Source organism: Canis lupus, chromosome 8 (assembly GCF_011100685.1).
Source record: "Canis lupus familiaris isolate Mischka breed German Shepherd chromosome 8, alternate assembly UU_Cfam_GSD_1.0, whole genome shotgun sequence".
Lineage (NCBI taxonomy): Eukaryota > Metazoa > Chordata > Mammalia > Carnivora > Canidae > Canis > Canis lupus.
Genome location: NC_049229.1, coordinates 3,111,756 through 3,138,420, shown reverse-complemented (window position 1 = coordinate 3,138,420; position 26,665 = coordinate 3,111,756). Strand labels below are relative to the sequence as shown.

The 26,665-nt window shown below is 46.3% G+C and overlaps 1 protein-coding gene across 3 annotated transcripts; it reads right to left on the bottom strand.

The window, feature by feature from the left end:
• Positions 1-3,366: 3,366 nt before the first annotated feature.
• Positions 3,367-17,775, bottom strand: ABHD4 (abhydrolase domain containing 4, N-acyl phospholipase B). Of its 3 annotated transcripts, none has more exons than XM_038544144.1 (7): positions 17,624-17,769; positions 13,781-13,869; positions 11,991-12,363; positions 11,679-11,833; positions 9,020-9,131; positions 5,856-6,042; positions 3,367-4,874 (listed from the first exon to the last, which is right to left on the bottom strand). In XM_038544144.1, exons 1-7 carry the CDS (start codon positions 17,683-17,685, stop codon positions 4,785-4,787), a joined length of 1,068 nt encoding a protein of 355 aa, XP_038400072.1. In that variant the 5' UTR covers positions 17,686-17,769; the 3' UTR covers positions 3,367-4,784. The 3 variants fall into 3 exon arrangements, with proteins under 3 accessions (XP_038400072.1, XP_038400073.1, XP_038400074.1); XM_038544145.1 differs by having other exon boundaries at positions 17,515-17,658; XM_038544146.1 differs by lacking the exons at positions 3,367-4,874; positions 5,856-6,042 and adding an exon at positions 11,235-11,459 and having other exon boundaries at positions 17,624-17,775.
• Between the last annotated feature and the right edge of the window lie 8,890 nt (positions 17,776-26,665).

The window sequence follows — 26,665 nt, the reverse complement described above, 5'->3', positions numbered from 1 at the left end:
TTATTATAGACCTGAAAACCTTTGTCATAGACCAGCTCCAGTCCACAGACCCATGTGGGAAACACAGCTAGAATATATGGTTTTGCAGTGCTATTTGGACACTTTTCCCTTTCCTCTAAAATTTTAGGAAATCCATGATGCCCAGTTTTTGTGTTAGTTACCTTGTCATTCATCAGAGGCCCATAAATCTTCTGTCACAATCACAAGCCGTCCCCCAAATCCTAGTCTGTGACACTATCTTTGTTGTCAGATGTCCGGCCTTGTACTTGCTCTTTTCCAAAGTCACTCTTCAAATTGGGAAGATGAAAATATCATTGTAACCACAAGCCCTTCAGAGTCCTCTTCAGTAACTAGCATGCCTCAGATTTCTCTGCTTGTATAATTTGTTCTCATATGGATCAATTAAAATACGAGGTTGCCAAATTACAACAAACTCTACCTCAGGCCTCAGAATACACTTGAGGAAGGGACTAAATCATTACCAAGGCCAGGTCTGCAGTGGGCTCCTACCCTCTTACAGAGTTCCTAAGAGAATGGGGTCTCATCCTCCTGGGTTCAGGGGAGGGCTCGGTCATCTGTTGACATCAATGGATCCTCCTTGGTATACTGTGTAAGGATGCATTGTTCCTGTGCAAGTGTCAGGTTGGGATTGTCCTCTCTCTTCAACCATACTGAAGAGTGATATTTAGTAGGATAAAGACAAAAGACTTTTCTACCATGATAATGCTGAATTTATGCTATGAAAAAGTCGACATTAGCAAGAGAAAAGATGGTTTGAGTTATTTCATTCAGATGGGGTTGGGATGACCCTCCAAATCTCACGTCTGGTTTGCTATGAGAACGTTGGGGGCAGGACAGAGGGGGTGGATACCAGAGAAAAATGACCTTCCAGAGCCTATCCAAAGAGGACTCTGTATGAATCAAAAGGTCACATGATGGGAGAAGTGATGTTTTTCACTGTTTATTAAGCCTTGTGCTTATTATCAGCCAATAGGGTTATTTTCTATCTGGTCATGAACTGTAACCTGCACTCACAGGCTTATCGTGTGATAGGTCAGAAAGGAGAGAGGTATTCATCCAGATTTCACCATCTGTTTTGGCAATGAAACCAGACTGCATTTTTAGCACACATATTTTGGTGTCTATCCCAAGAAGGGAGTTAAATTTAGCACATTTCCTCCTAGCCACTGAATAGTGCAGCAGGACGCTCCAGTCTTGGGTTACTCACAGTCCTCTATGTCTGTGTGTGGAATCTCTCCTTGCAACTGCTATGCCTTTGAGGAACCCCAGTGTATAGGGTAAATTGGTACCTCAAATCCTTAGAACCCACCAGGAAAGGTGTAGACCATTGTATATTCATAGTGATTTCATGGTATATTCATAGTCTCAGCCCTGAGAATGTTAGGAATGACCCAGTTAGATGGAATGTGTGTGTGGTATGTATGTGTATGCCTGTGTGTGTGTGCATGCACACACACGCCAGCAAGCATCCATATATGTGGGCCTGGGAGTGTAACCAAGGTACTCTGGGGGGACTTTCCTCAGACTCTTCTTGCATGTGGTCTTGCATTGTGTTGGGTTTGAGAAAATTAGATCAGCACGTTATGCAGGTTCCCAAAGAGAAGTGGTTCTGGAGCAAGCAGAAAATGGGAACTCTCAGGCACCGTAAGCTCTCTCTCCACATAGGGCCTTCTGGACTTAGCGTCAGAGACATAGGTTCCCTTACATCAGTGCCTGCACGCAGGAGGCATCAGACTCTCTGAGCAGATGTGTTTGTTTAAATGAGGATGTCATGGCTAGACTCCATCCAGATACACTGAATCAACCTCTGGGGATTACGGCCCAGGAATCTATACCCAGGATTCCATCCATCCATCCATCCATTCATTCATTCATTCATTTACTCATGCATTCCTCATGACATGGGCAGCTTATGTAGCATCATTCAGTGTTCACCTCAAGTCCTTTTGATTTTTCCTAAGCGTTTCTTGCAGCTTTTCTCCTCTTGTGTGTCCACTAGGCATATGCCAAGTGCAAGCTACCAGCCTCTCTGGCTTGGAGCACTGCAGTAGCCTTAAATTCTCCCACAGGGGCCACCCCTCTCCCATACTCCATAGAGCAGCCAGGGTGGCTGGCTCAAGTCACAAATTAGATTGTCACCCTTCCTACTCCACCCTGACCCTCACTCCAGTTCTTTCTGTTGCTCTTAGGATGAGCACAACATTCTTCTGGAGGCTGGAGGACCCAGATCCCTACCCATCCCAGCCTCACCTCAGGCATCATCCCTGCTAACTGGCCTCTGCTCTCTCCAGAGGCTCCTTCCTCCTCCCTACCTCACTGCCTTGCCTCCAGGCTCAGCAGGGCTCCTCACCTTCTAAGGCCTTCCTACCTCTCTGGGTGGCCCTTTTCAGTTGCAGTTTTGTATTGATTCACATAATAATCGTGTCTCTCCAAGTCCAAGTGTGATGTCCCACGAAGGCTGGCACCAGGCTTCTTCATTATTGCAGCCCTCGTGCTTGGCTTACCGTAAGCTCTACACACCTGCTTTGTCCTCCTCGTAGGTTCAAAGGGGGATGGCCAGGGGTTGGCCATCGAGCAATCTTCAGTCACAAAGACACCATGTGTGATTATAATCACATACCCAGGAGTTCCATTCATTCATTCACTCGTTGATTCGTTCATTCCCTCATGCATTCCTTATGATAAGAGTAGGATGATGTGCTGTTTGGAGCAAAGAATTCTGAGCCTGGCTGGAGTCAGCCAGCACACAGAAGGCACTGTTGGCAATGATTTGAACACATTTTTGAGCACTTGGCATATCTCACTTCTCTTGGCTCAGTCAAAACAAACATTTATTGAACATTAACTAGGTGCCAGATGTGCTCCTTTTCCTTAAGTGGCTTCTGGTCTAGGGAGGCAAGGCAGACATTAAACAAGTGACAAGCTCATCAATCTTACAAAGAAGCAGTTGGGTACACCACAGAAACAGAAGAGGGAGTCCAAGCCTAGTGTGGGAGGTCAGCGGGAAGCTTCCTCGCATAAGGAATATTTGAGCTGAGATCTAGAGGATGAGTAGGTGGTAGAACAGGCTGTTGAACAGTCCAGGTGTAGGCCCAGGTGGAGTACACTTTGGAAGACGGGGCTACTTAATGGCATTGGGGAGTACCTGGTGTTCCCTAGTTCTCCTCCTAGGATTTGGGGCTTGGCCCATCCACACTCCTTGTCCATCCTATGAGGGGCTTGGCTGACACAGCCTGTGCTGACTCAGGGAAATGCTACATTGAACAGGAGAGGGGTGGGGTGTAACCTCTCTGGCCCCCTTCTCTGACTCAGGCACCACCCGGCTCTATCAAACATCACTGCCACCAGTTTTTGCTCATTTCTTTATTAATATAGAAAAGGAGCCCAAGGCAGCTGGACCAGTAGTACAAAGCACCAGGAGTTAATACTATTCTGGTGAAAGGGTTGGCTTTACAAAACTCAAGGAGCAGACAGGAGCTGCCCTGCTTCTGGGGCCAGGCCCAGCCCACTGCCCAGAACCTCAGAGCAGCACCTGGAACCAGCCTGTAGGAGACATGACAGGTAAATTGGGGGCAGGATGAGCTGAAGACCATGGGACAGATGGCAGGGATAGAGGGCCAGGCAGTGAGAACCATCCTGTGGCTGATGAGGACAGGGAATTGCTGGCTTGAGGCTCTCCACTGGACCATGGGCAGGGGCTCATGGTGGGCCACAGCCTGGGGGACAGGTAGAAAAACCCTGATACTAGTAGGAACAGGGAATCCAGACAGTCTTTCCCTTATCTCTCCACCAGGGGCCACCTTTGCTCTCTACTACAGGTGGGGCTTTAGGGCCCAAGGCACAGAGAGAGGAAGGCCAAGAGGCCTCCCAACTGGGAGGATGAAAGGGCAGGGAAGGAAGCACTTGAGTGTCCCCAGCTTTGGCAGCCAGGGCTGAGACACAGGGCAGGGTAACAGCACCCCTGCACAATGGGGCTGGAATGTGGGATAGGGATGGGCTTACCCTTGGCCAGTGACCAGGACCAGCCTCATGGCAATGGTGCCTGGCATGAACTTTAGCAGAAGTGAGTACTGGGTGTCAGCAGACCTGGGTTCTAGGCTTAGTTTTCCCAGAGCAGAGCTCTATCACTGTGGGCTAGCTGTCTCCTGCCCTGGGCTGGTCCTCATCAATTAATGAGGCCTTTGGATAGGACTTCTTACTTAGGTCATGGGAGGGACTCCACAGCTCAAGGGTGCCCCTCAACCTGCTCTTGGTAGTTAAGAAGTTAGTAGTTAGTTGGTAGTTAGCTCCCAACCAGATTCTGGACAAAACTGGCATGGAATGGAGGCTAGGAGGTGATGGGGGAGGATGCTTTTGCTTGGAACCTACCCCCACAAACACTCCAGAGTTGGAAAAGACTGCCGGGAGTCCTTTGCCCAGGGGAAGAGGCTGCCCTCCCTTTGGCACAGGGAGGGAAGGTGGCTCGGTGCAATACCTTCACAACCACCATCTGGGTGACACTTGGCATGGAGAGAATGGGTGGCACTATGCAACCCTTTATGTTCTTCCCTGGGGTGGAGTGCTCAAGGCCTCATGTGGCTTCTGCCTCCAACCCTTAGCATGGGCTCAGGAGTGCTCCTTTTCACTGTGATCCTGGCCTGGGGACAGCCCAAGACTGCCTGGCTGGCACATGTTAGTTGGTGAGGAAAGGACACGGGGGCGAGTAAGCGGACAGGGAGGCGAGAGCAACTCTGGCTTTCTCCTCTTCCTCTAGGGACAGCAGCTCAGTCAACTGAGTCACAGATCTCTTCCACCACAGAATTGAAGATGTGTGGCTGGTCTGCATAGACATGATGTGAAGCACCTTCAATCTCCTGTGGAGAGAGGAGGAACCCACAGTGGGTGGGAAGGATCTTTATTCCCAGCCCTGGAAAGATGGCACACCATTTCTTCCCCCTTTAGACCTGCTTGGCCATCATCTATGAGCACTTATCAGAAACAACAGTCCACAGTATACCTGGGAGGCTCAGTCAGTTGAGCACCGGACTCTTGATTTCAGCTCAGGTCATGATCTCAGGGTCATGAGATCGAGCCCCGTATCAGGCTCCATGTTTAGCACAGAGTCTGCTTGAGTTTCTCTCCCTCCACCACCCCCCTCACCGCCCTCACACACACTCACACACACACTCTCTCTCCAAAAAATAAATTTTAAAAAAGAAAGAAAGAAAGAAAGAAAGAAAGAAAGAAAGAAAGAAAGAAACAAACAAACAATGGTCCACCTTCCTCCTAGAATTTTGGCACTTTCCTGTGTGTGGGGGTAATCAATGAATCCCAGAGTCCCATTCTTGTTCTCCTCTGGCTCTTCACTGTACCTCCTTCAATGCCAGCCCCACTGCCATCTACTCATTTCATCCCCAGGTCTGCTTAACCAGGGCCCATAGATGACACCCAGACTAATTAAGCACACTCATTAGCAAATGAGGAATGGGATAAGAAAAAGGGAAGGTAGTGGTGGGAAGACTTAATGGCAGCCTCTACTGTTTGCTCTACTGTTCATGGCGCTGGTTTTGGGTGGGATACGGGTTGGGAGTGGCAGCACCCGTATCTAGTTACTGAACAAGAACCTGTCATTTGGCTGACCTGGACTGTATGGAAATGAGAAACCCTTCATTACAGTATTGAAGAGTCATCTCTTTCAAATCCACTGCACTATCTGAATCTGTCCATTCCTCTTTCTCCTATTTGCTTACCCTTCTCCACCCCAAGGTTCATCTGCACCCAAAGTTCACTGTGTGCTCGCATTCAACACACAACACTTCTACCTCAGTCCTGCTCTCCTTGCTTGGCTGACATACCATGTCTCGGACGTAGGAATCCGGTCGCTGCATCTTTACTTTCTTCCCTGTGCTGGTATCTATCCAGGTGTTGGCCCCATAGATCATGGTGATGGGCACATCTTTTCGAATCAAGTGAATTCGCTCCAACATGGGGCGCCGTGCCCAGCCGAAGGACTCCATCATGGCTTTGAAAGCTGTCTCACCACTGGAGGAGCAAAACATGATGAGGCAGGCAGTGAGCAGAATAAACCCTGCAGCACCCAGTGTCAATACGACACGGCTGGAACGGTACACTTGACCATGTATGTATTCCTCTTAGAATCCTGGACCAGGCTCGTTAAATATTGGGAAGATGAGGAGACAGGTCTGAGGCTGTGGAGACCTCCCAGCACAGGAGATAGTCAGGGACATACTTGGATAAACCGCTGACGCCGACAACTGTCCAAGATGCAACAGGTTAACATTTATTTACTCAACAAATATTCACATGTCATGCCCTGGGCCATGTGTGGAGACATGAGAAAGACAGAGGTGGTGCCGGCCCTCATAAAGCTTACAATTATCTTACACTTTGAGGAAGTGGGCATTTAAGTAGCTAATTATCAATAAGTAAGTAAGTAAGTAAGTAAGTAAGTAAATAAATAAATAGGTGCCTGAGTGGCTCAGTCAGTTGGGCGTCCAACTTGTGGTTTCGGCTAGGTCATGATTTCAGGGTCCTGGGATCCAGCCCTGTGTCAGGCTCTGCGCTCAGTGTGAGTCTGTTTGAGACCCTCTCCCTCTGCCCTTTCCACTCATGCTCTTTCTCTAAAATAAATAAATCCTTTAATAAATAATTAATAGCAAATTATATGATTCATTATTTAACTTGGATTTCTCAAGAATTACAAAAAAGATAGTAAACAGACTAGGAGCTTGGCTTGCTGGGGGTGGAAGAGAGGGGTGAGGGGCTCATGTGAGGGGTGCCGTGAAGAGCAAATACGAGACAGCAGTGCCAGGAGCTTCCTGACAAGACTCTGGAATGAGACACCAGTCTTGTGAGGACCCAGGGGGAGCTGTACTTACTATGTGAGAAGCAAGGCCAATTTAATTTACTTTGCTCCCTGGCCATTTCCTTAGGCAGAGCTGAGAAGTAGTGTGAGGGATCTGCAAGGTTGGGATGGAAGCTGGCCTTCTGGGCTGCTCTGCAGCTTTTGCAGGAGGCAGGAAGGTTCAGGAGACTGCTGCCTACCAGGCCCAGCCTGTTTGGGTATTGTATCCCAGTCTCCTTTGTACCCCCAGCATGAAGACAAGCCTGAGTTCTGCACAGGCCACCAGAAACAGAGTTCTTCCCTGAGACATAACAGCATGGTGGAAAATTATGGACTCTGGAGTCAGAGAGACGGGAATTCAAATCCTGGCTGTTTTCTTAGTAAGTCATACAACCAGAATACACTTCCATTTTTTTTTTTTTTTTAAATTTACAAGTTGGAGAATTATATCCTCTTTATTTCTTCACTGGGGAAAATGAAAATATGGACAAGGCCCCTAAAATTAGGTAAAGCAAAGTATGTAACCCTCAACTATTTTTCCCTAGCCAGATTTCATGTTTTCCAAGGAACTGATAAGAGTTAAGGTGAGTATGTCAGGGCTACAACTCACAAACATCTGGGCAGTTATAAAATTAAGTGATGGTATTGCAGGGAGAGGGTAGATATCACTGATGTCACCTCTACTTCCCCCAGGACACGAAGGAGTTGCAGGATTATATATTCTGAGGCTGAGATTGGGAGGCCATTCATTACACACAACTAGGTCTGGGACTGGGTAAAGTTCTGAGCAGAGAGCTGGGGTTGGGCCTTGAGTGGGTATGGACTGGCACTGAGCCCAGTGGGGACTGAGAGGGGGGTCAAGAGCAGGAAGTCGGGGGCTACCTGATTTGACTGCTGAGCTGAGTCTCAATACGGCTGCTGAAGCAGGGCACTTCAAACAGCTGAGCTCATGCGGAATGTTGGACAGACAGTTCCCACACTGTCCCAAAGCCGGCTGGGTGTGGGCTAATACTCAGACAGCATTGCTGGAATGTAACCACTCCACCATCTTCACAGCTTTGGGCTCACCACGGGTGACCTGGGCAGGCCTGGAATGAGGTGGTGCAGTGCCTCTGCTCCAGTGACCCTGGCTTCCCCCAGATGCCTCACAGCAAGCTGGGTGAGGCTTCCACAGAGGCAGTGCCACCAACCTAGGCTCCTATATCAGTCATTCCTAGGGCGCTGCCTGGGAGGAAGATTACCTTCCTGACTGTGCCCTGGCTTTCAGTTGCCAAGACTGCAGCAGGTTTGTGGGGCCTGCTGTGTGAATAGTCATGGAAACTTCTCAAGATTCTGGGGACACCTCAAAATGTCCATAAGGTGTGGAAGAGATTCCTATCCCACCATTAAGTATTTCAAGGTGCACCTGGTGTGTCTTGGTGGCTCAGTAGGTTAAGCGTCTGTCTTTAGCTCAGGTCATGATCCCAGGGTCTTGGGATCAAGCCCCACATGCTCTCTGCTCAGTGGGGGGCCTGCTTCTTCTCCCTCTGCCTGCTGCTCTGCCTATCTGTGTACTCTCTTTCTCTATCAAATAAATAAATAAATAAAAATTTAAAAAATAGTATTTCAAGGTACACATAATTAAATTTTAAAATGCATACTACAGCAGTTCTATTTGTAGTAAGGTATTGTATAGATAAAATTGTGTGTGTGTAAAGGAAGATGTGCAAAGAAGTTCTCTAAAGCAATGTCACATCATATCTTGGACTGGAAATAGCAAGGAAATTTGGGAACTACAGGCTGGGATGGGGAAGACTTTTTTTTTCCTGCCTTTTAAAAAATACCATATTCATATTACTTTTTCAGTTAAAAAAAAACTTTTAAAATGTTTTCCAGACTCTTGCCTGTCAGGCTAAGTACCTATCTCTAGGGAAGAGTAAGAGTCTTCCTCTAGAGATGGGCAGTATGTTGAAGCAATCTATTATCTTCTCCATCCTTTTGTGCCACTCCCTAGGGAGGTCTCTGGAAATAATTGAGGCTGCTAGTGCCTGTATTTCCCTAATTGAATGAGAGCTTTGTGCAAGAAGAAATACAGCAGAGAATGATCTTGGGACGGTTCTGGAGTTACATCTCCAAACCCTTCCACTCCAAGCTGGCTCCAGGAGCCACCCTCACCTGGGATTCTGTGCGTTGCAATGGTAGATATACTCAGATATAGTATCATCTTCAAAGAAGTCTGCAAACTTGCGCTTGAAGTCCGGCCGGAATCGCTGTACCAGGCCAGGCCCTGGGAGTGGAGAGAAAAACATGGGAGTGGCTAGTTTGGGGAGCAAGGTTGATGGCGGTGTGCTTATGTATGTTTGAACAACTTGAACCACATGTTATTTCTCCAGGGGTTTGTTTGCTCTGCATGTTTAACTTTATAGTGGCAGCCAGACTGTGTGAGCTGTTGGGAAGCCCCAGACGACTACAGTGAGAGTCAGCTGGTTGCCAAAGAAGGTAGATAGTCCAATGGAACCAGCTTATTTTCAGCCCAATGAAGTCCCAAGCACTTTTCCTCCCAGGATCTCAAGCCTTGTAAGAGTCCATGGCTGAGGAGGGCCTGGGCGGCTGTCAGTTGGACATCTTTTTTTTTTTTAAGATTTTATTTATTTATTCATGAGAGACACAGAAAGAGAGGCAGAGACACAGGCAGAGGGAGAAGCAAGCTCCCAGCAGGGAGCCCGATGTGGGGCTCTATCCCAGGACCCCAGGATCATGCCCTAAGCCAAAGACAGACGCTCAACCGCTGAGCCACCCTGGTGTCCAAGGCATCTATCTGATTTTTGACTCTTTATTTCAGCTTGGGTCCTAATCTCAGAGTTGTGGGATTGGCCCTGCACTGGGGGCTCTGTGCTCAGTGGGAGTACTTGTGTGCCTCCCCCACTGCTTGTGCACACTCTCTCTCAAATAAATAAATAAAAATCTAAAAAAAAAAAAAAAAAAAGTCCATGGCTGAGATGCTTTTCTTTTATAGTCTGAGCTATGTTCTTTCTCTTTGAGATCCTTAGGGATTTTTTTTTTTCTTTTTAAAGTCATCTCTACACTTGATGTGGGGCTCAACCTCACAACCCCGAAATCAAGAGTTGCATGCTCTATGGACTAAGTCAGCCAGGAGCCCGGAGACCCTTAAGGCCTTTCAATCTTCTGAAGGTATCAGATGGAACTAGACTATCTGCCAAGCACCCTCTCAGGTTCAGCCCTATAATAGAATACGAGTGGAGAGGTAAATTTAACTCTGGCATCTCAGACTTGGGCCGTTTTAGAGCAATCTGTTCCCTTCCCTTTCCCCTAGAGCACACACACACAAGCAGGAGGGCACCCAAAACAGACTAAAAATTGGGCCTAATGGTCAACTTCTGATCTCTCTCTTGGTCTTCTCTCTGTGCATGAGGATCAAGATGTGAGAGGGAGGTACAGCCAGGATCCCCTAGGCCCTGACCCTCCTCCATGGCTGCCAGCCAGCTTCTCAACCACACTGGTTCTGAGGCCCCTGCATGAACCTGGCCAGACACAATTCCAGAAAAGGGGAGAGTAATCACACCAGAGCTTATCCCTGGGAAGGGACCACAGAGGGCGTGCTGGAGTCCACAGTGCTGGAATGTCTGAGGTCAGCTCTCTGATCATTTATTCTTCTTTGGCACCTGTGTGTCTTGATAACCTTCCTTTCGTCCCAAACTCCTACCTTCTACTCAAATCCTCATTTTCCCTCTTTTATCCAGAGTCATTCTGTTTCTTTTGAAGGGCCTCAAGAGATAATACTTATTCAACCATTAGTAATTAGCTTTGTAATAATTGGCTACTGAACAGCACTATGTATACATAAGTAATTGTTACAGGATAGGAGATCACCAATCTTTTCTATAGAAGGAATCTGCTTTTTACTTCATCAGATTAAAAGTCACTCCCCGGGGCAGCTCTGGTGGCTCAGCGGTTTAGCACTGCCCTCAGCCCAGGGTGTGATCCTGGAGACCCGGGATCAAATCCCACATCAGGCTCCCTGCATGGAGCCTGCTTCTCCCTCTCCCTGTGTCTCTGCCTCTCTCTCTCTCTCTCTGTATCTCTCATGAATAAATAAATAAAATCTTAAAAAAAAAAAATCTTAAAAAAAAAAGCCACTCCCCCCTCGAAAGTAAGAGTATTGGCAATATGAGGTCAGAAGGCTGAGACCTACTAATTTTTTTTTTAAATAATTTATTTAAATTCAATATGCTGAGACCTACTAATTTTACTTACTCTGGCTGGCTCCCCCTGACTTCCTTCCCTTCCCTTGCCCAGAGTTTGCTGACAGCTCCTAAGTGGTAAAGATATAATACCTAACTGGAATAGGGTATGGTTTAGAGGGGCTTGCCTGCCACTGTGGGTTATGTTGGAGGCTCCAGCACCTACAGGAGGATCTGCGGTGGGTACCATGGGATCTGATGGTGGGTACCATGCTGAATCACCAACGGGTTGCCATAAACATTGCAGCCTAAGAACTCAGCAGAGGAAGAGTCACTTGATGGCCCCTTTTTCTCTCTCTCTAGCCAAGACACAGAATAGTAGTTCTGCTCCATCTGTTCCCCGTATAGGAAAGCTTTTTGCGTGTGGATGAAGAAAAAAAGAACCTTCTGAAACTGTAGACAAAGAGATCATGTCCAGATTAAGAGTTTTAAAAAACAATGTGAGGCCTATTCCCACTTCTCATGGGCCAGTGGGCACAAGTGAGCACAGTGGGAATCTAGATGCAGTGAGGCTTCTAGAATGGGACAACCTTGGTTTAAGGAGATAGTTTCTTTATCTGCAGGCTACTCACCCCAGGGCCCAGCTACTCGAAGAACAGCCAGTGGATTGGAACGCCCTAGGACAGACACCACAGCCTTGAACCAGGTTGGGGGTGCACGGATCTCACTGGGGTCAGTCGGTCGAAGAGGAAACCCCCAGGGATCCACCAGGATGAGGTGTTTAACTCTAAAGGAGGAAAAAGGAAAAGACAAGTTGTATGTTCTTGGAGGTACCATGGCCCTTAACTTGCCCTGGAAGAAGAGAACCATTGGAAACTAATATTGTAAGGTTCCAAGTGGGACAAGGAGTTAGGTCATGAGCAGGAGGTGTGACTTTTCCTTACCTTTCAGGGTACTTGATAGAGTAAGAGGTGGCCAGGAATCCTCCCAAACTATGCCCCAGGAGGATCATACTGGGGATCCCCATGGTCTCCCGCCACGTTTCTATTGATGTCACAAACTCGTCCTCGGCCCCTTCAGGGTCCCTCGGGAACGTTGGCCTTGAGCTTCGCCCAAAGCCAAGTAGATCAAAGGTGTGCAGTGTGCGGCGGGCACTCAGTGAATCCATATTGAGGATCCAGAGGCCTACGCCACCCCCGAAGCCATGCACCATCACCAGGGGGGTGCGATCTCTCAGCTCCGGACTCACCGTTACCGTCCAGATCTTGTTCTGATTTGGGAGGGAAACATATCGGGCCAGGAACTTGTTCTGGAGGCCTGGGGAGAGGGGAACACAGGGCAGAACAAGAAGACTGTTTTCTGACTGCTGTCATGTGTGCTTCAGCTTCTCCACTCTGTTGCCAAACCTTCCTCATTTCTTTCCTTTCACAACCCTCTGATCACATGCTCTAAGAGATCAAATCTAAGCATGATCTGTAGGCCATCTAGTCTCTAGGTAATTAGAGGGGCCATCTTATTCCTTCAAATTATGTCCAGGTTCCTTTGGGCCCATGTTGTAGTGACCCCATTGGCCTTATAGAGCTCCTGCATCTACCACTCCAGTACTGTGTGTGCTTGGAACTCAAAAGATGGACAGAAGCATCCTCACTGGGGGTGTCTGGGAGGGTAGCTTCCGACTGGAGCTGAGCCCGGTGGAGGGGTGATGGGTATGGACTGAGCCACAGGCTTATTCCTCTTGGAGACTGATGGTGTGCAGTGCTTACTCTGCTGGCATGATAACTGTCACGTGACAGGGCAGCTGGGGGGCTGGGAAGTTGCCTGGATCCTGGGAGGAGGCTTCAAAGCTGTGGCTGTTCTGCAGCTGTGCCACTCAGGCCCATGGGAACAGAGGGTTTCCATGACTGGGCAGTGGGTGCAGGGCGGGGAGATATGGGCAGATGCGGCCCATGGGTCTTGTTTGAGCCTGTGGCTGCTGTCAATCACAGGATGCCCTGCCCCAACATACTACTGCCCAAGAGAGTGGGTCTGTGGGAATCCCAAACTAACTGTAGTAACCAGGTAAGTGGTGGGCCTAACTGGATGGAATACATGGATAGCAATATTAGAGAATATAGGACTGCTGCTGGTCCTCAAGTTGCAAGGTGGTAAATCTGAGAAATACTTATGTGTTTGGAAGAAGAGAGGGAGAAAAGGAAGAAGGGAGGAGGGATCCCTGGGTGGTGCAGCGGTTTGGTGCCTGCCTTTGGCCCAGGGCGCGATCCTGGAGACCCGGGATCGAATCCCACATCGGGCTCCCGGTGCATGGAGCCTGCTTCTCCCTCTGCCTGTGTCTCTGCCTCTCTCTCTCTCTCTCTCTCTGTGTGACTATCATAAATAAATTTTTAAAAAAATTAAAAAAAAAAAAGGAAGAAGGGAGGAATGGGGGAGAAAAAAGGAGGGAAAGAGAATGTGTAGATATGTGTGTGTGTTGATAGCTGGTGTTGGGTTTGAAGTGAAGTTGTGGGATGTGCCAGGAACTAGCATAATGGAGACGGAAGGAGCTGTAGAGAAACCATAATCATACAATATGGTGTCCTCTGTGCAAATCCCTTCTCAAATCACTGACATATTTTCCCTCAACCTTAAGCACCGTTAATCAGGAATCAGTGGGCTCAGTGTAGCAGGCAGGCCCTGGAGAGATCCTGTATCTTTGGACCTCCTGATGGAGGTGGGATAAGCCATCCCTTCTACTTACACTGGAGGATCCTGGCTTCCACATTCTTCAGCTGAGACATGGAAGTGGGGCGCCAAGCAGGCAGCCAGCTACTCAGCCAGCCCTGAGGCCTGGGACAAAGAAACACAGTGATACCCATCGGCAACATTGATGCCCTCAGCCTTGCTGACAGTTACAAGAGTAATCAGGGTGTTTCCAGGTTCAGGAGGCCTGCGGCTAAGGCAGTCAGCAATTCCCTGCTGCGGCATAGACTACTCTTCTCCAACAAACGGCTATTAACAACATGCCCTTTGTCTCAAGAGATACTCAGGACACCATGTATATAACACTTCACAGTTTGCAAAGCTCTTTCACATTTATTATCTCATCTGGGCTTTATAACTCCCCTTTGTTACTGGTTATCATAATGTTCAAGATCACAAGGGGAAAAAGAAACAACTATTAACTAATGTTTCAGTTATCTTTATCTTTTGCCATTCCCAGGACTGGCTGTTCCTTTAGGGTAGGACAAATTCCCATGCCACCTGCCTTCTTGGCAGAACCTTGGGGTTTGTGTGTGTCCTTCCAAGCCCCTGGAAGTACAGAGCAGGGTCAGTGCCCAGCTGGGCTCTCAGAAAATCAATCGGTCCAGCCTGGAACAATGAGATGAGACAGAAAGGGAGAAGGAGGCAGGAGACCTGGGTTCAAGTCCTGTTGTGATTGCTTTGCCAGATTGCCTCTAGCCTTGTTTTTCAGATTATAAAATGTGTATAAAATATGTCCCCACCTCCAATGGCATGCAGTAAAATGACAACCCAACCTGCTATCTCCTTTATTTCCAAGAAAACTTAAGATTTCAGGGTAGAGGTTGAAAGCATTGGGTTGAAGGGTGAGGGTGACCCTCTGGTTCTGTATCACACTATCACATTTATAAGCAGAATGGCTTCGGCCTGATAAATGATTGGCCTTTGATCATCTAGATATGTAAGGGACCTCAAAAGGTGCCTAGGATGCTGAATGAGTTTATTATTTTCTGTTGTATATGATATTTCTATTTTCTTGAACTCTGCCTGAATGAAGGGCATTACAGGATGGATACCACCAGCTACAGGAAGGGTCTGTGAATATTAGTATAGTCAGGCAGGGGCATTCTGTGGGGGGAATGAGAGGAACCATTACTGATTCCTCTTGCCACACACTGGACATCCTGATACAGCATTTGAAGCACAGGATTTTAGATTAGGGCAGTTCCTTAGGAATCATCTAGTCCAGCCTATTTCAGAGACGAGGAAACTGATGCCCAAGGAGGTCACGTGGCTAGTTAGAAAAAGCAGCAGAACTAGAGCCCACACCTCAAATCTAGGTTTCTCTGTACCCTTCCTCTGGAAGCTCCAGCTGCAGTTTTTTCTTTTTTTTCTTTTTTGGAGAATTACTTTAAAAGTTCATTTATTGATTACTTATTTTTAGATAATCTCTATACTCAGTAGTGTGGGGCTCAAACTCATGGCCCTGCCATCAAGAGTCACATGCTCTATAGACTAGAACCAGCCAGCCCCAGCCTCAGCTTTTCAAACTTAACAGTATATAACCACATTTTCATGCTATTTCTGTTTTCTGAAAGGAAGTGTGAAATAAAGAAGAAAGCCAGAGTTCCAATCCTGACACTGCTACTTACCAGGAATGTGACTCTAGGCACCTTACTTAGCCTCTCTGTGTCAATTTCCTCATCTTTAAGAGAAAGATACTAATAGTATCTATTTCATATGGTTTATAAAAAAAGATTAAATAAGTTTATGCCCCTAAAACATACAGAATAATGCCTAGCATAAGATAACCTCCCAGTAAATGTTCTTTTCCTCCAGCTAAGTCATAAGCTGTTTATATTCATTCAACGTTTTGACGACTAGAGAGGCTTGCAAGAAATCCTGGGGTTGGGGAACCTGTGTGGCTCAGTTGGTTAAGTGTCTGCCTTCAACTCAGGTCATGATCCCAGGGTCCTGGGGTCTAGCCCCACAGTGGACTCTCTGCTTGTTGGGGAGTCTCTGCTTGCTTCTCCCTCTACTCTTCCTACTCCCACCCCCTGCTTGTGCTCTTTCTCTGGGTATCAAATAAATAAATAAAATCTTAAAAAAAAAAAAAAAAAGAAAGAAATCCTGAGGTTGCAGCTGAGAGTGGTATATTAGTGACTTCAGCCAGATAAGAGTTCTCATCACAATCAATCCAGTGACTCTCAACCCTTTTGATACTCTACTGGAATTCCTTACGGTAGGCTTGAAGCGTGGGTACCAAGACTGCAGAATTTTGGCAGTCTTAAGAGACCAACTTTCTCTCTACATCAGAGACTGTGACAAGTGAGCCCGTGACATGTGGACTCCACCTTGCCTTGTACCTGCTCAAAGCAGTATTTGGGAGAAATGCCATACAATGCAACAGCACTGTGGGCTGCTTGGCAGATATGCCTCAGGGAGGAGCTTTAGTTTGCCTCTCTTCCCCAAAAATGTTACAGCTAGGGGACCTCTGGGTGGCTCAGTGGTTGAGCATCTGCCTTTGGCTCAGGGCATGATCATGGAGTCCTGGGGTTGAGTCCCATATCAGGCTCCCCATAGGGAGCCTGCTTCTCCTTCCACCTATGTCTCTGCTTCTCTCTGTTTCTTGTGAATAAATAAATAAAATCTTTAAAAAAAAAAATGTTACAGCTAAAGCACTGGAAATAGTCCCTGCCACACTACATCTACTCAGTGCTATTGGGGAGGTGAGGGCTAGGGTGGGAAACTGAGGCAAGGGGCAGAGAAGCTGCTCAGCTGTGAACTTAGCCTGGCCAGAGTGGTCTCTTCCCTCTAGGGGGCTTCTATCCCAGTGGTAGGTGAGGCAAAAGGGGTTCTGTGTTGGGTCAGAGCCTGCTGTGGACCTCGGTGATTGGCGCAAGTCTCCTCTAACTTTTACGAGCCGGCTTCTTCATCTGTAAGAAGGAGCTGAACTGCCTGCATCTCTACTAGCTCTAACCTGTGTTTCCCCAAGTCATTGCAGCCGTTGTAAATTTGCTTTCGGAGAGGTCATCTTTAGGAAGCAAAACTCTTCCTGGGCAGTTCCTTCAAGCCCAGGAAGCTATTATGGTCATAAAGCTAATCCGTTTTGCAAGCTGCCAGTCCTGCAGCTCTGAAGAGCAGGAACGCGGGATACAGGCAAGGCCCTGTCGTGGTGAAATCAAGGCTTGGCTGGGAGCTGAGTCATTCTTCTGGAGCAAGCAACTTTTCCTTGCTTCTCTGCGGCTGCGGACGGCTAGTCGTACCACCTACAGGTGGCATCCCAAACCCGACGCCCTTGAGACGGTGAAAACAAATCCCCAAAGGTGGAATTCTGAAACCACAGCATTAGGGATCTTGCGAGGATTTAAAAACGTTATCACCTAGGGTCGAGAGCGACCCAGTGTCTCGGCGGGCGAGCGCCCCAGGCACTCGCGAGCCCCTCACTCCGGGCAATCCCGCCCGGCGCCTCGGCCCCTCCGCACGCCGGCCGCGTCCCGGGGCAGACCTCTACGAGCACCGACTGCTCTCCCCCCCGCGCCCCGTCCCACGGGCTGCCGCGGGGCACCGGCCGTCACCACCAAGCCTAACCTCTTCGAACAGCGGCCGCGGACCGGGGAGCGGCCGCGAAGCCACAGCGGCCAGGCAGAGCCCCGGGGCCGCAGGCAGGCGCGTCGACCGCCGCTCCCCAGCCCCGCCGCCGCCTCTTCTGGGCAAAAGCGAAGCCCCCCCCCCGGCCCCCCCGACGCCGACCTGGAAAAGGGAAGGCGGGAAGGTGTTTACAACTGCTCCTCGGTCACCGACAGTCCCGGGGTCATGGCCCAGAGAGAGAGAGGAAGAGAAAGACACAGGATTAACTCACTGTTGCTCCAGGTCATCAGCCATAGTAAACAAGCCCTGCCGGGTCGAGCTGAGCCGGCCCATCCCTCCGCTGACGCCAGCACCAGCTGACCCGGCACAGGCCCGGAGAACGGGGCGGGCGCGGAGCCCGAGAGGACGCGAGTCCTGCGCACGCGTCTGGGGCACCGCGAGCGAGACGGCGGTGCCGCTAGAGCCGGGTCTCCTGCGGGGCCTCCCTCTGCCCTGCGTTCCGTCAGTGACAGAAGCACCCCTGCGCGCTCACACTCTCGGGGCTTCCCCGTACGGCGCCCTCCTCCTGGTGTGTCTTGTTACGTGACGCCGAAGGACTGAATGCCTCTTACAAAGGGGCTGGGGGGCCTGCACCCCAAGTAGACGGCCACATCTTGCAAATTAAAAAACGGCATACCTAAAGTTGAACTTCAGGTAAACAACGCTTAAAAAAAAAAAAAAAAAAAGGACACTCCCTGCAATATTTGAGACATAAGTGGGCATCCAGTATTTTCTCTGGCAATCCTAAACCTTAGCGACCTATGTCAAGATGCAGTTCCTCTGCTCTGGGGATCTCCCAACCTAGTTCCCAGGAAAGACATGCTCAATCCCAGGTATCCCTGTTCCGAGGATCCCTGCCTCCCCTTCCCTCAGGAGGGGCAGCTGAAGGATTAACCTATAAGGACCCACCTGCTTTAGGTTGCAGGAATGGGGTGTGGGGTGGCTGGCTTATCTCTTAGGTCCTGAGCGTACTTTAGGCTTGCTCAGCAGAGGGGCCAAATCTTGAGAGTGGCTCCAGGGCTTAGCTGAACTGGTAAACAAGTCCTAACGTTCCTGGAGTTACAGGTCAGTTAGGTTAAAATCAAAGTGTAGTGGAGGGTGGGTGGGAGAATGCTGGTGGGGAGGGGTTTGTCAAAGTGTTTTTCCTTATCCCTCTTGCAGGTCTTAGACTCTAAGATTTCTTTCTTGTAACACAGTGTTAAGTTGACCTGATTATAAGGGCTCAAAGTTTAAGAGAATGGGCATCTATAGAGTTTAGGGGCCTGGGAATTTGCAAGATTTGGGGCAAAGTAGTACAAATAGTAGAGTACTTCATTTTTTCAACAGAGCACAGTGGTTCTCAGCTTCAAGTGTGCATAAAAATCATCTAGAGGGCCTATTAAAAATTCAGGTTTCTAATCGCCAACCTCTGAGATTCTAATTTAGTTGGTTTGGCTTGATGCAAAAAACTATAGTTTTAGAAAGCCTTTCAGATGCTGGAGCTCAGTGAGACTCAGTGGTTAATTAGAAGCATAGTTTCTGGGGGTCAGAAGTCTTGGCTTAAGGGTAATCTTGGTTTTGCCACATACCTACTACATGCCCCTGGGTAAGTTACTTTGTTTCTCTTAATTTTCTTCCCTTGACTTGTTTGTATCTTGTTGTGAGGATTAACCAAGATAATTCCAATAAACATTTAGTACATTTGTGCTAAAATCGACTCTTATTATATACCTATTCAAAGCCTAGCGTTATGTTAGGCCCTAAGAATCCCATTATCAAAAGGGAAGAGATTAGCCTGCTCTAATGGTAAACGTAGACTTTCTATCTGCTGCCACCCTAGGCTCGTTGTCCCTTTGCAGAGCTGGCAACTTTAGATTCCAAGCTCAGCTCAAACCTCCCCTCTTCTGAGGTCTCTCCTGACCACAGAGTCTAAAAGAGACCTGCAGTGGGATGCCTAGGTGGTTCAGCCGTTGAGCATCTGCCTTCAGCTCAGGGCATGATCCCGAAGTCCCAGGATCAGGTCTCTCTCTGTCTCTGTCTCTGTCTCTGTCATGAATAAATAAAAGCTTTTTAAAAAAAAAAAAAAAAAAAGAGACCTCCAGTCCTCTATCACACCACTCTATTTTATTTTCTTCATAACACTTGTCACCACTCTGAAATTATTGTGCCTTTTTGTTTACTCATTTAGTAGCAGATCCCCACCCCCACTAGAACTTAAGGTTCACAGGGGCTTTGTCTGTTTTGTTCTCTGCTTTAATGCCAGCACCTACAACAGGGTGTGGCTCAATGTGGCTCAGAGTAAACACATGCATCTACTTATTGGATGAATACATAGATACAAAAGTCTAGCTAGGAGGCAGATGTGTAAACCATTACCTATAGGGCAGCCTGGGTGGCTCAGCTGTTTAGCGCCACCTTCAGCCAAGGGCGTGATCCTGGAGACCTGCTTCTCCCTCTGCCTCTCTTTGCCTCTGTCTGTGTCTCTCATGAATAAATAAATAAAATCTTCAACAACAACAATTACCTCTAAACTAATATGCTAAGGGCTTTAGGAGCTGTATTCTGAATTGTACTGTATAGGGAATTCTGGACTACATCATTCTAAGATAGGGCAACAAAATACCTTGCTTTACTGAAAACCTGCAAGATGTAGAATTTTTTGAGGCAAGGATGACCTGGCTGGGACTGGCTGTATTTCTCTAGACCTCATCTCAGGAGGCAGTGCATTCTGTTTCTATGTGCTAAACCATCTTTACAAGAAAGGTTGCTTGGAAGTAGGAAACATGTATATGTGGAAAATCCTTTTACAACCAAAGTTAATAGATTCCTTAAGGTGTCCCCAGAGCTGGGATAATTTAGGATTGGGCTGGATCTGCTAGAATAATGGAGTGGAGAAGTCTCTTAGTGCCTGCTCTAGGCAGGCCTCTGGGAAGAAATATAAGGTACTTTTTGTTCCTTATCTCTGAGATAAGATATACTATGTACAAGTACTAAAGACTATATTTTCCTTTTGCCATCATGTGTGATTTTATGGATGATTAAGATATTATTATGGTCTTTATTGATGGAAACTAGTTTGATACACTGTCTTTCCTATGCCTGTAAGTCACATTAAATATTCCAGAAGTAGGTGGAGCTGATAACCTGATACATCAGGCCTGGCAGAGATGGATTATTCTTGAGTTTCAAATGGGTGTCACTGCCTTTCAAATGAACTACGAACAAGATATGACCTTCAGATTTAACATAGGAACTAAGTGGAATAGTTCTAAAGTTGTTCTGTCCAATATGATAGCCACTAATTACATGTGGCTACTTAGGTTTATTAGAAAACAAAATTTAACCAAGTAAATGTTGAAGATCTAATTGTCTTTATTAAACAATTCATGAATCAGGAAGCATCTTATCTAGCAAATAGAGGGGAATGCCAGGAGATTTACAAAATGGAAGGCTTTTATAGAAAGAGGGTGAGCAACAAAGCTATTAGCAAAAGAATTGTTCAGGCCACTTTGCCTTAGTGGGGAAAGCAAGGGGTCTCATCCTCCTTTAGGGCAGGGAGAGGGCCCATGTGTTAAGACTCATTCGCACTGATGGGAAAATTCTTGCTTAACCCATTAAGACTACGTTTCTGGGGAAGGTTGAAGCTGCAATTAGAATAGTTATTAAGGCTTGGGTTTGGAAACTCGGCCTAAGTGAAGCCATTTTGGGCCTGTGGGTTTTTAAAAACAGATTTAAATTAATAAAAATAAAAAAGTTTCTTGTTACAACTGGCTATATTTGAAGTGCTCAATTGTCACGTGTATTTAGTGGCTGCCATACTAGACAGCACAGGGACATTTGGATCATCACAGAAAATTCTATTGGATGATGTTGCTTGGGCAGTGATGAGTTCAGTCCTGTGTTGTGGAGTGTCCTGCCCTTGCAAAGGACAATATGGTAGACTCTTGGGTGCTAGGGAGGAAGACTGGGGTGTTCTCTTTTGGGACTCCCAAAGATTATGTCAGGGAGAAAGAATTTCCTCTGACCTAGCTCGACAAAGAATCAAATTGACATGACAAATTAACAGGAGAAAATCAAGTCTAGGTTGTCACCTGTGCTTCTGCCAACTGGCTACAAATTGGAGGCCTCCATGACCCCTCCTCAGGTTCAGTAATTTGCTAGAATAGCTGACAGAACCCAGGAAAACAGTTTACTATATTACTGGTGTTAAAAAGAGACACAAGGTCTAAAACGGAGGCACTTTTGCTAAAACTCTACCAAGACTTAATACCTCACCTTACTGCAGTTGCTGCCTTTGGAACTTCATGGTCAGCACTCGTGAGGTAATCTGCCTAAGACCCGAGGACTTCACTTATAAGAAGGTAGTCTTACCTGAAATAATCCTCTTCCAGCTTCCTGTCCTACTCTCCACCTGCCTAAAAAACCTTCCATCTTGGTATCGCTCCTTGGAGCTCACTTGTTTGCTAGGGCTTATGTTCCCTGATTCAAAAATTATTGTATAAAGCCAAGTAACTCTTAAGTTTACTCAATTGAACGGTGCCCGGCTGGCTCAGTCAGTGGAGTATGTGAGTCTTGATCTCAGAGTTGTGAGTTTAAGCCCCATGTTGGGCAGAGTTTACCTAAAAAAAATATATATATATATATATATATATATATATATATATATTTTATATTTACTCAGTTGAATTTTTAACACTGATTTTTATAAAAGGATACAACTCAGGCACAGCAATATGGAAGAGATGCATAGAGCAAGGTATGGGGAAGGGGCACAGAGCTTCCATGTCCTCCCCATTTGTACCACCCTCCCAGCACTTGGATGTACTTAGGCAACCCATAAATTCTCCAAACTCCTCTGGTTAGGGTTTTGTTGTTGTTGTTGTTGTTTTTATATTTGCTTTTTATTTTTTATTTTTTTATATTTGCTTTTTAAATAGAAACTTCATTACATAGGCATGATTGATTAAATATTTGTCCACTGGTGATTGAACTCAATCTGCACCTCCTTTTTCCCCTTGGGGTGGTGCTTAAAGTTCCTACCCTGGAATCACAGTTGTTTCCTAGGCAACCAGTCCCTACCTTTAATGGCTTTCCAAAAGTCACTTTATTAACTTAAATTCAAATGTGGTTGAAAAGGGCTTGTTACAAATAACAAGACACTCCTTTTATCTTTATTGCTCTGGAGGTATTTCAGTAACTTGGGTCAAAACCAAATATTGTAACAAAAGATACTCCTTGTGGGATACCTGGGTGGCTCAGTGGTTGAGCGTATGCCTTCGGTTCAGGTGTGGTCCTGGGGTCCTGGGATCGAGTCTTACATTGGGCTCCCACAGGGAGCCTGCTTCTCCCTCTGCTTGTGTCTCTACCTCTCTTTTTTTCTTTCATGAATAAATAAATAAAATCTAAAAAAAAAGAATACTCCTTGTAATGAAGGATAGTTGGAAGAAAGGCAGGAGCAATACCCCCACCACCACCACCCAAGAGGAAACCACCCTTAAAAGGATTTTACCTGGGGATCCCTGGGTGGCTCAGCGGTTTAGCGTCTGCCTTTGGTCCAGGGCACGATCCTGGAGTCCCGGGATCGAGTCCCACGTCAGGCTCCCAGCATGGGCCTGCTTCTCCCTCCTCCTGTGTCTCTGCCTCTCTCTCTCTCTCTATGTCTATCATAAATAAATAAATCTTTAAAAAAAAAAAAAAGGATTTTACCTTACTCTGGAATGAGCCCTCCACCCTTTCCCATGTGATAGGTAGATGACAAAAGCCTGATTGGATGACAGGTACAGAGTGGTTACTCAGATTAAAACAGCCCACCAGGGCAGCCCGGGTAGCTCAGAGGTTTAGTGCTGCCTTCAGCCCAGGGCCTGATCCTGGAGACCTGGGATCGAGTCCCACGTCAGGCTCCCTGCATGGAGCCTGCTTCTCCCTCGGCCTGCATCTCTGCCTCTCTCTTGCTCATGAATAAATAAGCAAAATCTTTAAAAACAACAACAACAACAACAACAAAAAACAGCCCACCAATAAGCCCATAAAAACCTTTAGATTTAAATATTTTATTTATTTATTCATGAGACACACAGAGAGAGGAAGAGACAAATGCAGAGGGAGAACCAGGCTCCATGCAGGGAGACTGATGTGGGACTCGGACCTGATCCTAGGACCTGAGCCAAAGGCAGACGTTCAACCACCGAGCCACCCACGTGTCCGATGTTGAGTGTTGAATGGCAGAACATGCCACCCCAAAATATGCCACTGTAGCATAAGGATTATTTTGAACTGAAGGTAATTGAGAAGCAGCAGATAAAAGCAGCAGGAAAAGCCCTCTACCCTCCCCCTATTTACCTAAAAGCAGGACATTACTTTGTATATGTGTCCCCGCTCCCCCTTATAAGGGATGAACAGAAGAACTCTAGATCCTTAACAACCCAGAGAGGGCACCAGAGGAATCTACAAAACAAACTTTACTAACTAAACCTTGTTTTTATTAATCCTCTTATACATTTTTACCTTCCCACAACTTGCTGCCCTAGAAACTCAAAAGTCCTTTTTCCTTGTCTTGTCACTTCTCCAAAGGGTATTCCTTTTTTGGTAAAGTGCCGTTGTTACACAAACAAGACTGACAGGCCCTAAATGGAGTCACTTATGTTAGGCCCCACATCATCAAACCTTACAGTTTTGGCTTTCCCATAAATGGAATCAATCAGGAATTGCCTAAAGGAAAATGACCTTAATATCACCAGTCTGCTTTTTGTTTAGTGTTTTCCTAGTTCCTGCTCCCATCTGCCTAAAAAGTCTTTCATTTTGTGTAGCTTCTTGGAGCTCCTTTCTTTTAGACTGACTATGCCTGATTCATGAATCATTAAATAAAGCCAGTAATGTCTTTAAAATGTACTCAGTTGAGGGGCACCTGCGTGGCCAGTTGGTTAAGCATCTGCCTTCGGCTCGGTTCATGGTTCCAAGGTCCTAGCATTGAACCCTGCATCAGGCTTCTTGCTCAGCAGGGAGCCTGCTTCTCCCTCTGCCTCTGCTCTCTCTCTTTCCGTCAAATAAAAAATAGAATAAAATATACTCAGTTGAATTTTGTTTCTTAACATGATATAAGCCCAAGTTCTAACCACTCCTTTGAGTTATTAATAATTGAGTACACCCATGTGTCTATGTGATGCATATGTTAATAAACTTGTTTGTTTTCACTTGCTAATCTGTCTTTTTCAGTCTAATTTACAGGGCCAATAAAACTAAGATGGTTAGAGGGAAATTTTTCCTCTCCAACATTGTTTTTGTAATAAAACTCCTGAAGTCTCTTCTGACTTCAGCTTCAATTTATAAATTTGTTTTGCCCCCTGAGAGCCATCTGAGTTGGTCTTTCAGTGCCATCTCTTACATCCCAAAATATTTGGAGCTCTGTGGTTTGCCCAACTTTTAGTCAGAGAAATAGAGGAAGCATAGTTAATTACCAGTATTAATTGTTAAGAGTAAATGTTTACTGAACATTTACTGTGTGTCAAATACTATGTTAAGTGCTTAATGTTAACATCTCATTTAATTCTCACCACTGTTTAAAAAATTCAACCAAGTAAATTTTGAAGACCTAATTGGCATTTAAAAAAAAAAAGATTCATGGGGTACCTGGGTGGCTCAGTGGTTGGGTGTCTGCCTTTAGCTCAGGTCATGATCCTGGGGACCTGGGATCAAGTCCTGAATTGGGCTCCCTGCTCAGCAGGTAGTCTGCTGCCTGCTTCTCCCTCTGTTTGTGTCTCTGCCTCTCTCTGTATCTCTCATGAATAAATAAAAATAAAATAAAATAAAATTCATTAATTGGGCAGTGTTTCATCTAGCAAATAAAGAACTCTGAGGAGTTTTGCAAAATGGAAGATTTTTATAGATATGAGGGTAGGGTAAGAAAGTTATTAGCTAAAGGAAAGGATTATTCAGACCATTTTTCCATAGTGAGGAAGGCAAAGGGTCTCATTTTCCTCAGGTGTATGGAGAAGGACCCTGTGGCCAACTCATTGGTGACATATTCCTAACTGGTTAAGACTACATTTCTGGGAGAGGTTGAAACTGCAATTAGATTATGTGGTTTGCTCTCCCTCTTCGCCGATGACATGATACTCTACATAGAAAACCCAAAAGCCTCCACCCCAAGATTGCTAGAACTCATACAGCAATTTGGTAGCGTGGCAGGATACAAAATCAATGCCCAGAAATCAGTGGCATTTCTATACACTAACAATGAGACTGAAGAAAGAGAAATTAAGGAGTCAATCCCATTTACAATTGCACCCAAAAGCATAAGATACCTAGGAATAAACCTAACCAAAGAGGTAAAGGATCTATACCCTAAAAACTACAGAACACTTCTGAAAGAAATTGAGGAAGACACAAAGAGATGGAAAACTATTCCATGCTCATGGATTGGCAGAATTAATATTGTGAAAATGTCAATGTTACCCAGAGCAACTTACACGTTTAATGCAATCCCTATCAAAATACCATGGACTTTCTTCAGAGAGTTAGAACAAATTATTTTAAGATTTGTGTGGAATCAGAAAAGACCCCGAATAGCCAGGGGAATTTTAAAAAAGAAAACCATAGCTGGGGGCATCACAATGCCAGATTTCAGGTTGTACTACAAAGCTGTGGTCATCAAGACAGTGTGGTACTGGCACAAAAACGGACACATAGATCAATGGAACAGAATAGAGAACCCAGAAGTGGACCCTGAACTTTATGGTCAACTAATATTCGATAAAGGAGGAAAGACTATCCACTGGAAGAAAGACAGTCTCTTCAATAAATGGTGCTGGGAAAATTGGACATCCACATGCAGAAGAATGAAACTAGACCATCTCTTGCACCATACACAAAGATGAGCTCAAAATGGATGAAAGATCTAAATGTGAGACAAGAGTCCATCAAAATCCTAGAGGAGAACACAGGCAACACCCTTTTTGAACTCGGCCACAGTAACTTCTTGCAAGATACATCCACGAAGGCAAAAGAAACAAAAGCAAAAATGAACTATTGGGACTTCATCAAGATAAGAAGCTTTTGCACAGCAAAGGATACAGTCAACAAAACTAAGACAACCTACAGAATGGGAGAAGATACTTGCAAATGACGTATCAGATAAAGGGCTAGTTTCCAAAATCTATAAAGAACTTATTAAACTCAACACCAAAGAAACAAACAATCCAATCATGAAATGGGCAAAAGACATGAAGAGAAATCTCACAGAGGAAGACATGGACATGGCCAACACGCACATGAGACAATGCTCCGCATCACTTGCCAT

Coding starts and splice junctions, on each gene's coding strand:
- ABHD4 (XM_038544144.1), bottom strand. CDS start 17,685: ATGGGCCGGCTCAGCTCGACCCGGCAGGGCTTGTTTACTATGGCTGAT. Junction 9,132..11,678: donor TCGAGTAGCTGGGCCCTGGG/GTGAGTAGCCTG, acceptor CTCCACTCCCAG/GGCCTGGCCTGGTACAGCGA. Junction 4,875..5,855: donor ATTCCTACGTCCGAGACATG/GTATGTCAGCCA, acceptor CTCTCTCCACAG/GAGATTGAAGGTGCTTCACA.